Source organism: Mustela erminea, chromosome 3 (genome assembly GCF_009829155.1).
Source record: "Mustela erminea isolate mMusErm1 chromosome 3, mMusErm1.Pri, whole genome shotgun sequence".
NCBI lineage: Eukaryota > Metazoa > Chordata > Mammalia > Carnivora > Mustelidae > Mustela > Mustela erminea.
Genome location: NC_045616.1, coordinates 156,142,012 through 156,156,190, shown reverse-complemented (window position 1 = coordinate 156,156,190; position 14,179 = coordinate 156,142,012). Strand labels below are relative to the sequence as shown.

The 14,179-nt window shown below is 53.4% G+C and overlaps 1 protein-coding gene across 1 annotated transcript in view; it reads right to left on the bottom strand.

Moving 5' to 3' along the window:
* Positions 1 to 3,897: 3,897 nt before the first annotated feature.
* Positions 3,898 to 14,179, bottom strand: part of DAP (death associated protein) — a 66,332-nt gene continuing 56,050 nt past the window's right edge. The window contains exons 3-4 of the mRNA XM_032337749.1: positions 7,381 to 7,423; positions 3,898 to 5,848 (exon numbers count right to left, since the gene is read on the bottom strand). Coding sequence (XP_032193640.1) covers positions 5,735 to 5,848; positions 7,381 to 7,423 — 157 coding nt within the window. The 3' untranslated portion in view covers positions 3,898 to 5,734. The remainder of the gene's footprint in view (positions 5,849 to 7,380; positions 7,424 to 14,179) is intronic.

The window sequence follows — 14,179 nt, the reverse complement described above, 5'->3', positions numbered from 1 at the left end:
TGAGGTTGGAACCAGCTGGGTAAGCCGGTCTCCCCTCCCCAGTGCATGGCCCCCTGCCCAGGCCTTGCTGCAAGGCCCCCTTACCACCTCCCCCCGTCACGGGGCATGTCTGGGCGTGTCTGCCCAAGACCCGGCTTCTGCTTAAGGCTCAGCTCCGCCCAGGGCAGCCCAGCCCACGCCTGCCCTGCCCTCCCCTTTCAAAGGTAGCCGCTAAGCGGAGCTTTTAGTCCCTGTGAGGTTTTCAGATCAGCAGTGGTCCTCATCACAGAGCTTCTTTCTCTGTGCTTTGTGCCTTCTGCTTACCCTCCCCCTGTGCCTGGCCAGACTGCTGGCACCCGGCCACCCTGGGACTCCCTGTCTCCCCCAGGGCTTCAGCGTCCAAGTCCTAATCCTCGGGGTCTCAGCACCTGGACTGCCCCTTCCAGGCCATCTCGTCTCCTCGCCTCCTCTCTCACTTGATCTTTGCCATCTCGCTGCCTGGCTTCCCCGCATTCCTCGGCCTGCCCAACCCTGGGCCATCTCCCGAGCCCCACGGGGCCCCCCCACGGCATCGCCCTTCCCGGCTAGCAGGCCGTGGGGCGTCTCACTGAGCTCGCACTCTGTAGCCAGACAGCCTGCCTGCAAGTCCAAGGGCCCGAGTCTCCCTGGCTTTGCGAGCGGGTGCGATGATGCGGCGAGCCATCTCCGCCCTCCGGGACGGTCGAGAGGCTTGTGGTGGACAGTGCAGGGACAGCGCTCAGCGCAGGGACGGGTGGACGCCTGGCCCAGCACGAACACGCAGCAGGGGTGGCGGCCACCTTCCCGGGGCGGCCCCCGTCTCCGCCAGCTCACGCTGCACCTGCGCCCCGTCCCGAGTCGCCGCGCCCGGTTCCACCGCCCATCCCTGTGCTGGGTAATCTCTTCCTTCCCCAACTCCTCCCATCAGGGCTGGCGGAAGCCCCAGGAGGTGATGGAATAATCCCACTACAGAGCCCGGCCTCTCTCTGGGTGTCCCAGCCATCCTTTCTGAGGCTCGGCAGCACGTTCGACCCCCTTTCCTGGGCCCCGACGACCACCACCCCGGCTCTTCACCGCCCTGATCTGCAGCCAACAGGCTCGCGGGAGGCTGAGAACCTGCGTGGGCCGAGTGCGCCCGCTGTCCTCCTGACCTCGGTGTGATCGTCCTGGGCCCACATCGACTCTGTTCCATCCTCCCCGAGCGGGAGTTCCCGCTCTGGCTCACGGCCCCCCGTACCTGGGCTCCAGCACCTTTGCCACCAGCGCTCAGGACTCCTCCTGTCCTCAGTGCTCTGCGGCGTCCCCGCCAGCTAGGTCAAGGGAGTCTCTCGTTGGCTGATTCGTTGCTGATTCTCCTTCAAACCCACTCTCCCCGAGGGCTAGGGTCTTAGCAGGCTGCTCCACTCCGACTCATGGGAATTCTGGCTCTCCACTTCCCAGAAACCCCTGCTCTCAGGTCCCCGAGGGTGACAGAATCTGTCCCCTCCTCCTGTAGCTCCTGGTCCTCCCCAGTCTCTGGGTTCTGTCAGCAGAACTCTCAGGAACCCATGCCCGTGCAGCCCCTGGCTTGCTTGCTGCCTTTCTCCCCTTGGCCTGGCACCCTGGGTTCCCATCTTCAGTGTGTCCCCAAGGGCCCCACACTCTCTGCCTCCCCAAGCACCACCATCATGTCCGCCCCCACCCCCCCGCAGATGGGTGCAGGCTGCCCCCTCCGGCCCCAACACCAGTCCATGCCTTGGCCTCGGAAGAAATCCAGTTCCTATCCTCCCTTCCCCCCACCCGACCAGCCTGAGCATCTGCTGTCTTTAGATAGTCTGGGTTCTGGACATTTCCCAGGAACAGAATCTTATACTACGTGGACTTTTGTGCCTGGCGTCTTTCACTGAGCATTAATGTGTTCAAGGTTCGTCTGTCTTGTGCCTGATGTTAGAGCTTCACTCCTTTTTAGGGCCACATAACAGACCCCTGGATAGATACACTACACTTAGTTGATCCATCCTTCAGCTGATGGACATTTAGATTTTCTGTGCCTTCGGGCCATCGTGCATACTGCTGCTACAAAGGACTGTGTGTGAGTTTTTGTGTCAACACGTGTTTTCATTGCTCTCCGTGGCTGCCCCGCATTTTATGCTCCCAATACCATGGCGTGGGGGTTCTGATTTCTCCACATCTCTGCCAACACTTGTTATTATCTGACTTTCTGATTTTAGCCATCGTAGTGGGTGGGAAGTGATTGTGATTGACATTTCTCTGGTGACTGAGGACACTGAGCATCTTTTCACGTGCTTATGGGCTACCTGTAGGTCCCCTTGGACAAACATTTGCTGACAGCAACTTCTGCCACCAGGCACTTGGTTTTAGTCTTTCCATCTGTAAAATGGGACCATCGTCACCTAAAGAACTCTTACAGAAAGGTGGGGTCTAGAAATGTGTGACTCTGGATAAAAACAGGTACAGCTGAGAGCTGCAGCCCCACAAGCTGCAGGGACAGGGGACAGACACCTGGCTGGAGGCCCCAAGCATGCTCATATCTCTCCCACATGTCTCCCCGTCTCCTGCAAGGCTGTGGCCGTTTCCGCTAATCTGCAGCCAGGAAAGCATTCTTACAGCCAGGTTTATTCAGAAAAGCGACTTTCAGAACAAATAGTGTGTGAAACAGAGTGAGCAGGGAAGGAGGTTCTTGGCTTTTCAGCACGTGATTGATGCTCCTGGTTGAATTACATTTCCCCAAATGACATGTCAGGTCCTAATCCCCGCTCTCTGTGAACGTGGCCTTATTTGGAAATAGGGTCTTTGTAGATCTAATTCCTTAACGTGAGGTCATAGGGGATTAGGGTGAGCACTAGTCCAATGAGGGTGTCCTTAGATGAAGAAGAGGAGGTGGACACAGATGCATGCAAAGACAGCTGTTGGATTTATCTTGCAGCCATCAGTAAACACTGAGGAATGCCAGCAGCCATCAGAAGAAGGGTATGAGCCTCATCCAGAGCCTTCCCAGAGAGCAGGGCCCCGCTGATACTTTGATTGCAAGCCTCTAGACTCCAGAACCATGAAAGGATACATTTCCACTGGTGTAAGCTGGCCGCTTTGGGGTCCTTTATTACGGCAACAGTGGGGAAACAATGCAGGTGACCATCATATAAATAATAAAGCTCTTGGGGCAATTCTTTTCCACGTTGGTTGCATGTTTGGCATTTCTGGCCCCCAGCATTTATTTATGGAAACTGACTCTCCACCCAGTGGTACTAAAAATGACAGACCCTCGTTTAGGATTCAGCGGAGTACCGCCAAGGTGCCTGCACAAACAGCGGCCCCAGAGAGGACACCAGAAACGAGGAACGGCCAGGGTTGTTGGGAGATGCTGACTCTGGCTTGTCACACCCCTTGTCGCTTCCCCCCCTCCCCCGGTGACACCCGGTCCTCAGTCGACCAGGGAGTCCCTGTGGGGGAAACCTCAAGGGACCCTCCCAGTCCGAGCCTACAATCTGGCTGGATCTCGAGGTCTGACAGTTGTATTCACCTTCTCCTCCTAGCCCTGGGGCTCCTGGACAGCTTTGGATAAAAGCAAATGTGTTTTCCATCAAAAGCTGCTTGCGGCACTCCTGGGCTTACTACTAATTCCTTCTTAAGTCTGTCCCAAAGCGCCTATCTAGCGTAGGGCCAGCTGCTGGGCACAAGTAATATGTTTTAATCAGCCACATTAAGCTCTTCCATTTTAAGACATTTTAAAGTAGATGATGAGACTCAAAGTGTCAGGTGTCCAGCAGCTCGACTTTGTGGCTGGGCAACAATCTGTGAAAATATCCATCACACAGGCATGTTTGTGACTCTACTGAAACCATCTAGGAGCCCCTGTAAAATGTAAAAGAAAAATCTCTGAAATATAAGAAAACACATGCCATGAGAAGAAATGCAAGTTTTATTACAATCATTATTATTCTCGAGGTTCACAACAGATGAACTCGTTTAGGAAAATATTTTGCACGTAAGGATTTAGAGCCCAGGGACACATGTCTGAAGCAGCGAAAGGATGTGAACCATGTACCTTGGGAAACAGCGCAGAGCTTCCGGTTGCAAAACCAGAAAGTAACAAGGATGCATCTGAATTTCTGAATTTCCTAGGGGAGGGTATGGTGGTCCGCACAGGCCTGACCTAGCTCCAGGAGGTAGCTGGGGGCGGCTGCTGGCTTGCTGTGCTCCCAGGGCACGCTGTTCCCCCACGCCCAGTTCGCATCTCTGCAAGCCAGGTAGCCAGGTCATACCAACGTCTCCCCATTTAAGGAATCCCAGGTGTGACCACAGGGTGCCTTGATGGTTTGACCCTGCTCCCAGAGAATCAATGAAAAGGGAAAGCAAACACCCCCTTTAGCATGTGAAGCAGCGCTGTGCTGCTCCCTCGGGGAAGGGCGAGAGGTGGCTCTGATGAGGTCTGCATTGTTTTTACCGGTGGGCAGACGCGGCTTTGATCAGGACGTGAGGCGGCCCGGCGGGACTCACGCTGCTGACCCGCAGCAGATCGGGCTGTTGGCCAGTGGGACGTGGGAGCCCTACCTGCTCCAGAAGCACCTGCTCTGGAAGACGGCTACGTCTGAGGAGGGCAGCCCTTTGGCTTTTCAGAAAAGTAAAAGCACTCTCCAGCCGTGAGCCGGGGCGCAGTCTAAGGCAGCTCCGGGCAGGAAAGATGGGCTGAAAGCGTAGGACAATTGGACTCGCCCAGGTGGTCGCGGACCCGGGCAGACCTGTGCTTGCACAGAAGGATTTTGGGGCATCTGGATGGACGGGGTTTTCCTAGCTGAAACGGAACACGGGGTTTCCACCTTTCTCGGCGGAGACAACAGACAGGTTCTCGTCTGGCCTTTCGCTGAGCCAATGCCCTTGCTTTAGTGTTCCAGAACTAGCCTTGTGTCTGTTCGGGGGTCACTTCTAGAACTCAGGAGGAGCTCTAGACGGGATTCTGAACCCCGCGGCTCTGTCTGATGGCCCCGCTGGAGGCTGTCTGCGTCAGGAGGCAGCGCCAGACTCCGGACGCACACTGCGATCTCCTCCCGGAGATGCTTCTTCCGGGCAGACTGCCTGGATTCCAATTTTCCAGGAGGGGGCTCCTGAGGCTCAAGAGCCTTTCAACGATGGGCACCTCTCTTTCGCTTCCCGGGACCACCTGGTACACCCCCACCCCCGCCCCGTGCAGTGACCCCTGTCACGGGGAGGGGAATCCGGGGATGCTGGTGTCACTTCCACCAAAAACCTTCTCTGCCCTGCCTTCCTGCAACCCGCCCCTAATTACTGTCTCGTTCTCCCCTAGCTGTGAAGGCACAGTGTCCTGTTACTGAACAGCATGAAGTGGGCGACGTTTCCTCTGGCCTTTATCTATCCCGTCCTCCCAAAATGTGGCCCTCTTGTTTCTGGGACCACACGCAGGGCCTTCGATGACTGCTGACAGAGATGTAAAACTAAGCTCTGGAAACTTCCCTGGCTTAGGTCTGGGCAAGTTCGGCTTCTGGCCCTTACAGGGAAACCAAAGGCCACCAATCAGGGCCTCTGTGGACACAAGGCTAGGGGGTCAGATCCTTTGTAGTTTCAGATACAGAAATTTAAGGCAAAGGCAGGGGCACTTGGCTTGGTCTTAGATTTCCCAGAGGAGCAGTATTGTTGAAGAAAATGCTGGTTTTCTCTGCTGAGGAAACACGAAAGATTGGGAAACTGAGGCACTGCTGCTGGACGCGCTGGGTCCCGCTGCTCACTTGCGAGGCTGCTGGATGTGCTGGGTTCTCGGGGACGGGTGCTTGTCTATGGAGGCGTGGGGCTTCTGGTGAGCCACCTGCGCAGCCGCCGGAGGGAAGTCCTTGTCGCCCTGTCAGGAGACAGAAGGCATGCACTCACCCAGAGCAGACAGCGGGGTGGGGTGACAGTGAGGCCCCCAACGCCATGTCTACCAGCTTCCCTGCAGGGTGGCTGATGACGGGGGGGACATGCCGGTGGGCAGCAGGAGGTCTCCTGGCACTTCAGGGGTCCAGAAGCTCTCTGGGGAGCAGAAGGGGGCACGAGGCTCGGGCACCACCCCGAAGGGGAGAAGGCTCACGGTCTCTGCCCCCTCGTCTTGAGCTCAGGTCACCATGGGGCTCCCTCAGAACTAAGCTGGGCTTGGGTGGCCTTCCTCTGCTGGCGCTGACCTCGTGACCCTTCCAACCGGGGCAAGACAGAGCCAACTCCAGTCTTCGGTTCTAATTTGCCGTCACAGCCGAGTCAGGGCACCGGGTAAGGAGACACCCACGGTGGGGTGGAAAGCTGGGAAGTGACGCCAGAGCCAACCCCCTCCAGTTGCAAAGGCGGCGCCGGGATCTGTCGGGAGAAGTGCCTTCCAGTGCCACCATGCAAGTGTGGTGGTGGCCGGGCCGGGCCGGGCCGCCGTGAGCTGGCTGGAGTCGCGGCGTGCTGCGGCCGAGTCAAGCGACCCTGGGCTGACTTTGGACTCGGGCTGCCATGCAGTTCTCTCTCATGTAGCAGGTGTGCCACCCGTCTGTCCCCGGGGCCCTGGAGCGAGCTGTTCTGAGCAACCGCAGGGTCTAACTCATCACACGCTGAGGGCGCGATTGGACCGAGAGCCCCAGGGCTGTGGGCGGACGCACCCGGGGCCTCCCTCAAACGCACGTTTGCTGACGGGCGTTAAAAAAAAATATGTTGTGGGGGGTGCCTGGGTGGTGCAGTCGGCCAAGCATCTGAATCTTGGTTTTGGCAGGTCCTGATCTCAGGGTCGTGAGATCGAGCCCCACCTCGGGCTCTGCACTCAGCAGAGCTGGCTTGAGAGTCTCTCTCTGCCTGCCCTTCTCGTTGTGCTCACGCGCGCTCTAAATACATAAATAAATCAATCTTGGAAAAAAAAAAAAAGAAGTTGGGTCTCACCAGAAAAAGGGGCTCCTAAAAGGTAAAGGGCGTGGCAAATACCCGTGAGTTTAGTCCAGGGGTCGGCGAGCATTTTCTGTGACGGGCCGGGTCACAAATATGGCTCTGCGGGTCACTCCCTGCCACTGCGGCAGGAAAGCAGCCACAGACGCACCGGCCCGAGCAGCCGAGGCTGGGTGCGCTAAGACCTCACCTGTGGACACCGGGATGTGAATGGCATGCAATTTTCACGTGTCACAACCTATACTTCTCATTTTGAGTTTTCAACCATTTAAAGATGCAGAAACATGCTGAGCTCACAGGTCACCCAGAAACTGCGGGCTTGGGGGTGCCCGGCAGCTCCGGCTCCTGGGAGCACACCAGGCGGTCACCGTTCGACACGGGCGCTCGCGACAGACGCGACACAGCACGGGGGCCCCTGGGTCCCCGACAGGACGGGAGGAATCCAATCCCGTGCCAAGGGTTTGCCAGAACGGCTCTTACCCGGGCAATGACACCAGAGATGAACACGGTCGGCTTGGGCGGGCTGCAAAGACAAGAAGGGAAAAGGCGACGTCAGGGAACAGAAGAGCAAGGAGGCGGGCAGAGGGAGCATGGGGCAGGCGGGTCTGGGGCGTGGCGGGGGCGGAGGAGGACAGAGGAAGGGGAGCAAACCTCCTCTCCTGAATTATTTCTTCTCCCCTGGACCAGTGGGGTCCTTCTCCTGAGGTGAGTTCAGGCAGGAGCCAGGACTAGCAGGCAGCAGGTGGGTCTCTGTTTTCTTTGTGGTTTTGGTGGGGGGAGGGGTGTCATCCTCAAACAGCGGCTGTTAGAGCAGTTTTTGTTTCACGAGATTATGGACAAGGATGCCTCCCGAAGCAGGGAAGACGTGAGGTCGCACTGGGCGGAACGGGGAGGCGCCCACCCCGGACGGATTCTCGTCCCCGCCCTCACCACAGCTTCTGGCAGCTTCTAATAGGGGGAAAGCCCTGGGTCGGTTCAAAGCTCCTGGCCCTTAGGAGACCCAAGTATTAAAAATGTAGGGTCCTCATGAGGCTACTGTCATTTCTTACCACCTGAAGTCCTATGGAGCTACCCGCGTATCAACCTCCCCGGGGGGTGGCAGAAAGGGCCCAAGTCACATGCGTCCCTTGCCGGAAAGCACAGAAGTGCAAACATGGTCAAGTCAGCTGCCACCGCACCACATGGAAATAATCAGTTAATACACGGTTCTCTGTCCAGCCTATCTCTGGACAGACGGACGCACTTGTTTTCACATCAAACTTTTTTCTTACAGTAGAGTCATACTGTTTAGTGCATTTAGGAGATGCTGAGCACACTTTCACGTTAGTGTACGCTCGCCTCTGCATGTTTTCAAATGGCTGCGTGTGCACCGTTTAAGAACATCAGAACACCGATCGGGGGGTTCGTAGGCGCACACCCCTGTGAAACGCCCCCATCAAAGCTAAGGGAACCTGGGAGCGACAGGTGAATAATACAAGGCCAGCCTGGCAGGGAGAGGGCCACGGGGTGGGGGGGGCAGCTCCAGGAGGCATTAGGTTGTGGTCAAGGCCAGTGCTGCTGGGCAGATGGGGGGCGGGGAATCCGTCCCTGCTGCTGCCCAGACCCCTCCCACCTGCTCTGCTGCTCTGCTCTGCTGCTGGGCATCAGGGAGGGAAACCACTTGTCTTAGCTTTGTTTTGCTCCGGGCAAACGCCCCAGGATTCACTAAGTTCACTGTTTATCTCCCCAACAGTTTCGCTAAAATACCCGAAATTCTCCCAAGTGATTTCTGTTACTCTGGGAGATTAAGAAACTTCAAGTCTTATTAAGCAGTAGAGAGATGTCCCTACATGACTGGTTTTATTTTTGCTTTTGTCGCGCGGTGAACTGGGTTGGATTTTTTTTCTTCAATTACAAATATGATTTGGCTACAAGGTCAATAGCGCAATGGCCGGCCAGAGAGGAGTAGGTTCAGCTCGAGGGGAAGTCCCCCATGTGGTAGATTTGGAAGCGTTTGCGATCCAGACATTTCCTGCTGCGAGGGCTCCCGACCTCCCACAGGGTGGGCCCCCAGGGTGTTCACATCCAAGGGTTTTGCATCCCAAGCTGCGGAACTGTGTTCCGGATTCTAACATTTCACGAATGTTTTAGAGAGGACCATGGAAATGGTACCCCAAGACTTTCTTACATTTTGCATGTTCCTTTAAAAATCTAGGGAAAGCCTGAAGTAGGGAGGGCTCTGTTTTGTGGACTGATTATGTAGCACCTCCTTCTAGGCCACTGTTTTGGGCCCAGATGGCAGGATTGCTTGGATCGTGTCCACTGTTTTTAGTTTTGTAACCTGAGTCAAGGCATTCAAAGGCAGTAAAGACAGCCCCCCACACCTCCACCATCCCCAGCAAGTACTTGATAAGAAAGTCACCCACAGACAGTGAATCTAGTCAAAATAACAGTCGAGTGACTCCCTGCCCAAAGGGAACCCTAAAAGGTGTCCCAGGAAGCCTGAGCCATTATATAGGTAAAACACGCATGCTTGCTTCCCCTCCTGGTGTCTCTGTATACATGTATGAACACCTTCATTGCTGAAAAGCAGACAAGCAAAAACAATGTCAAAATCGCTATATGGCTGTGTGTAGGAAACACACAAACGCACATTTTTCACAGAGAACTGGACTGTGGGAATACGGCGGCCCAACCGGCAGAGAGCGAGCGCACCTGGGAGAGGCGGCGTCCGACTCTGGAGAACCGCGGCGGAGGCGGCCGACAGCAGGCAGGGAGGAGCAGAGGCCAGCCTGCCGCAGGTCCCTGCGTCCTGAACCCCTCGGGCCCCCAGCGCCCTTCCTGCTGTTCCCCGGTGCACCTAACCCCGCCGGTAGGCAGCCCCTGCCCCTGACTTCCAGGAATCTGGTTCTCGGGGGGCTGGGGCAGCACCCGCTCCCCTCCGCGTGCAGGGAGGGAGGGTTCCCAGACCCCAGGAGCCCCATCGGGTCCCACGCTTCCAGCCCATGGCCGCCGCCGCCTCCTCACAGGTGACCCTTCAAAGCCTGGCTATTTCCGTCCAGGTCAGGCCCTGGGCCCCTCCCACATTAAACATGAATGTGGGTTCCAGGCCTCGCTTTCAGAAGGTCTTGGGAAGTGTGTGCAAATGGTCACGATCAGAGGCCATTACTAACCCGGGTCCAGCCCCAGCGCCACAGAATGCACGTGCAGGGGGACGGCCGCTAGAATCCAACTCCCAGAGCCTCCCCCGACATGAGCCTCTCAAGGACACCTCACCACACGACTGCTGGGGCGGCCGTGGAGACTCTGGGGACTGAAGGAGACGCTAAGATGAGAACGTTCCCGCCCGGCCTGGCTCATTCCCTGAGGGTGTCCGGGGACTCTGGGTGCAGAACTTAAGGCTCCCCGCAGGGACAGGGCTGCAAGATGGTCCTCCCCTCACTGACCCCGTCCTCCTGAGCAACCTACGCTTTGACGTACAGGCCTTAAGCTTTCGGGTTTTCACGGCTTACTGGATCCTGCTCTCAGTGGAAAAGCGTGTCGGTGAAAAGCAAGTTGGGTTCAGAGTACAGACATATGCTCTGACACCCGCTGGGGCGGCGGGGGGCGGAAAGCTGGGTGCTGGGGCTCTGAACCAGATGTTCCATGGCCCGTGTATTCTGTCCAAAGGGGCTTCTTAGGTTTGAGATGGTGGTGGGGGAGGTTTCTGACACCTTCTCCTGGAATTCATGAACCACTTCTTGGTTAGCGGTGAGAAGAGGGACACACGGCAAAGCTCCTGAGCGAACCCTGCAGATATACGCACAGGCCATGTGTGTCCCACGGTCCCTCGGGAAAGGAATACAGATGTGGGAAATAATACAGAGGACAGAAGTAGGTACTAAAATATCGTATTAGTATAAATATTAAAAAATAAGTAAATACTAAATAGGGATTAAAAGTCCAAATAACCTCTTATCCAATCTTTGTTCTTGTTGTTGTATGAAAAAGTACATAGTGCTTTATCGGTGCCTGCCCATACCACGTGTTCACGGATGGGCGCACAGCTGGACCCTCACTAAGATGCTGGCCCACTGGGGCATCGAGGGACCTGTGCAGGGATGGGGTGCGGCCCAGGGAGCCACCGAGGCCACACCAAGCCCATCTCTTGGCCATGGCAGGCCGCATCCCTGCTACCAGGTATGGTGTTTGTGACTCATCCTTGGTCAAAGGGACACAAAGTAGCCCTTTGCGTACTGCAGAGGGCCGATTCTGGACCCAGGAGCAGGCGCAGTCAGCGGCCTTCAGGTCACAGCAGACTTCAGGACCCAACCAAAACGATGCATATGCTGTCCAGTTACGCTGGGGGACGGGAGCGACAGTAAAGGTCTCAAGGATTTGACCCGCATCCTCGTTCTCCAGGGCCTCCATCTCTAGGTGCAGGCAAAACACAACGAAACAAAATGAACACGAACAAACAAAAAACCAAAAAAACAAACCCCACAAATAACAAAAATGGCACTGAAAGGAGTAAGGATAAGGCCCTATAGATCCAACACATTTTGGGGGAGGTTCTTGCTTTAAGATTGCACTTTCTGATTAAAAAAAAAAAAATTCAGATCAAGTAGGATTTATTCCTAGGCTCCCGGGGTGGTTTAATATTCACAAATCAATCAACGTGATACACCACATTAATAAAGGCAAGGATAAGAACCACATGATCCTCCCAAAAGATGCAGAAAAAGCATCTGACAAATTACAGCACCCATTTCGATAAAAACCCTCAACAACACAGGGATAGAGGGAACATATCTAAACATATCTAAACATCATAAGGGTCATACACGAAAGACCCACAGTCTTTTCCTCAATGGGGAAAAACTGAGAGCCTGTCCCCCAAGATCAGGAACAAGACAGGGATGTCCATGCTCACCAGTACTATTTAACATAGTACTGGAATTCCTAGTCTCAGCGATGAGATAGCAGAAAGAAATAAAAGGAATCCAGATCAGCAAGGAAGAAGTCAAACTTCCATTATTTCCAGATGACAAGACACTCTACATAGAAAACCTGAAAGACTAAAATTGCTGTAACTAATACAGGAATTTAGCAAAGTTGCAAGATTTAAAATCAATGTACAGAAACCTTCTGCATTTCTATACACCAATAATGGAGCAGCAGAAAAAGAAATCAAGAATCAATCCCACTTACAACTGTACCGAAACCAGTAAGATACCTAGGAGTAAACCTAACCAAAGAAGTAAAAGATCTGTACCCTGAAAACTATACAACATTTATGAAAGAAACTGGAGAGGACATGAAGAAATGGACTGGAAGAATAAACAGTGTTAAAAAGTCTATACTACCCAAAGCAATCTACACATTTAAAGCAATCGCTATCAAAATACCATCAGCATTTTTCACAGAGCTAGAACAAACAATCCTAATATTTGTACAGAAACACAAAAGATCCCAATCACCAAAGCATCCTGAAAAAGAAAAGCAGAGCTGGAGACATCGTGATTCTGAATTTTAAGCTCTATGACAAAGCTTTAGTCACCAAAACAGTATGGTACTGTCTCAAAAACAGACAAATAGACCAGTGGAACAGAGTAGAAAACCCAGAAATGGACTCACAAATAGAGGGTTCTCTAATCTCTGACAAAGCAGGAAAGAATACCCAATGGAAAAAAGACAGTCACTTCAACAAATGGAGTTGGGAAAATGGATGGCCACATGAAGAATGAAACTAGACCGCTTCCTCAGAGCATACACAAAAATAAATTCAAAATGGAGGAAGGGCCTAAATGTGAGACAAGAAACCATCAAAATCCTAGAGGAGAACACAGGCAGCCAACTCTCTGACCTTAGCCACAGCAGCTTCTTCCTAGACATGTCAACGGGGCAAGGGACACAAAAGCAAAAATGAACTATGGGGACTTCATCAGGATAAAAAGCTTCTGCGCAGCAAAGGAAACAGTCGGCAAAACTAAAAGGCAGTTTGTGGAATGGGAGAAGATATTTGCAAATGACATATCCGATAAAGGGTTAGTATCCAAAATCCATGAAGAACTTACCAAAGTCAACACCCCAAACTCAAATAATCGAGTTAAGAAATGGGCAAAAGACATGAATAGTCATTTTCCCAAAGAAGACCTCCGGATGACTAACAGACACATGAAAAGATACCGAAGATGACTCATCATCAGGGAAATGCAAATCAAAACCACAATGAGATACCATCTCACACCTCTCAGAACGGCTAATATTAACCACACAGGAAACAAAAGATGTTGGCAGGGATGCGGAGAAAGGGGAACCTGTTTCCACAGCTGGTGGGAATGCAAGCTGGTGCAGCCACTCTGGAGAACAGCTTGCGGGTTCCTCAGAAAGTTAAAAATAGAGCTACCCTAGGATTCAGCAATTGCATGAGTAGGTATTTACCCAAAGGACACAAAAATACCAATTTGAAGGGGGTACACACATCCTGATGCGCTGTTTGTGGCAATATTACCAGCGACAGCCAAACTATGAAAAGAGCCCAAGTGTCCATTGAATGATGAATGGATAAAGAAGATGTGGTGTCTTTCTCTCTCTCTCTCTCTCTATATATATATATAATGGAATATTACTCAGCCATAAAAAAGAATGAAATCTTGCCATATGCAGTGACGTGGCTAGAGCCAGAGGGTATTATGTTAAGTGAAATAAGTCAGAGAAAGACAAATACCACGTGATTTCACTCATAGGTGGAATTTAGGAAACAAAACAGATGAACATAGAGCAAAGGAAAAGAAAGAAGAAAGTAAACCATAAAAAGACTCTTAATGGCAGGGAACAAAGGGAGGGTTGCCGGTAGGGAGCCGGCTGGGGACGGGCTACAGGGGCGATCAGGAAGGTGCTTGCGATGAGCGCGGGCTGTTACACGGAAGTGCTGAACCACTGACTTCTGCCTCTGACACCAGTATAACTCTATATGTTAACTAGAATCTAAATAAAAATTTGGAGGAAAAGTATTTAAAAAACAAAGCATTCAAGGACTGTGTGGCACGCGCGAGCTCCTAGCTGGCCCGGAGAGAACCGGGCGTCTGCTAGCTCCGCCCGCCCGCCCCTCGTCTGCAGGCTCCCGAGACTGGAGGGCCTTCTCCCCTCCTTGCCGGCTCTGCTCTAAACCCTAGCTAGCTCAGCAACGAATTCAAAAAATCCTTGACCATTTTAACCGTTTTTATTTATTTATTTATTTTTAAAAGATTTTTATCTATTTGCGAGAGAGAGAGCAAGCGAGCATGAGCGGGGAGGGGGAGAGGGAGAGGGAGTCTCA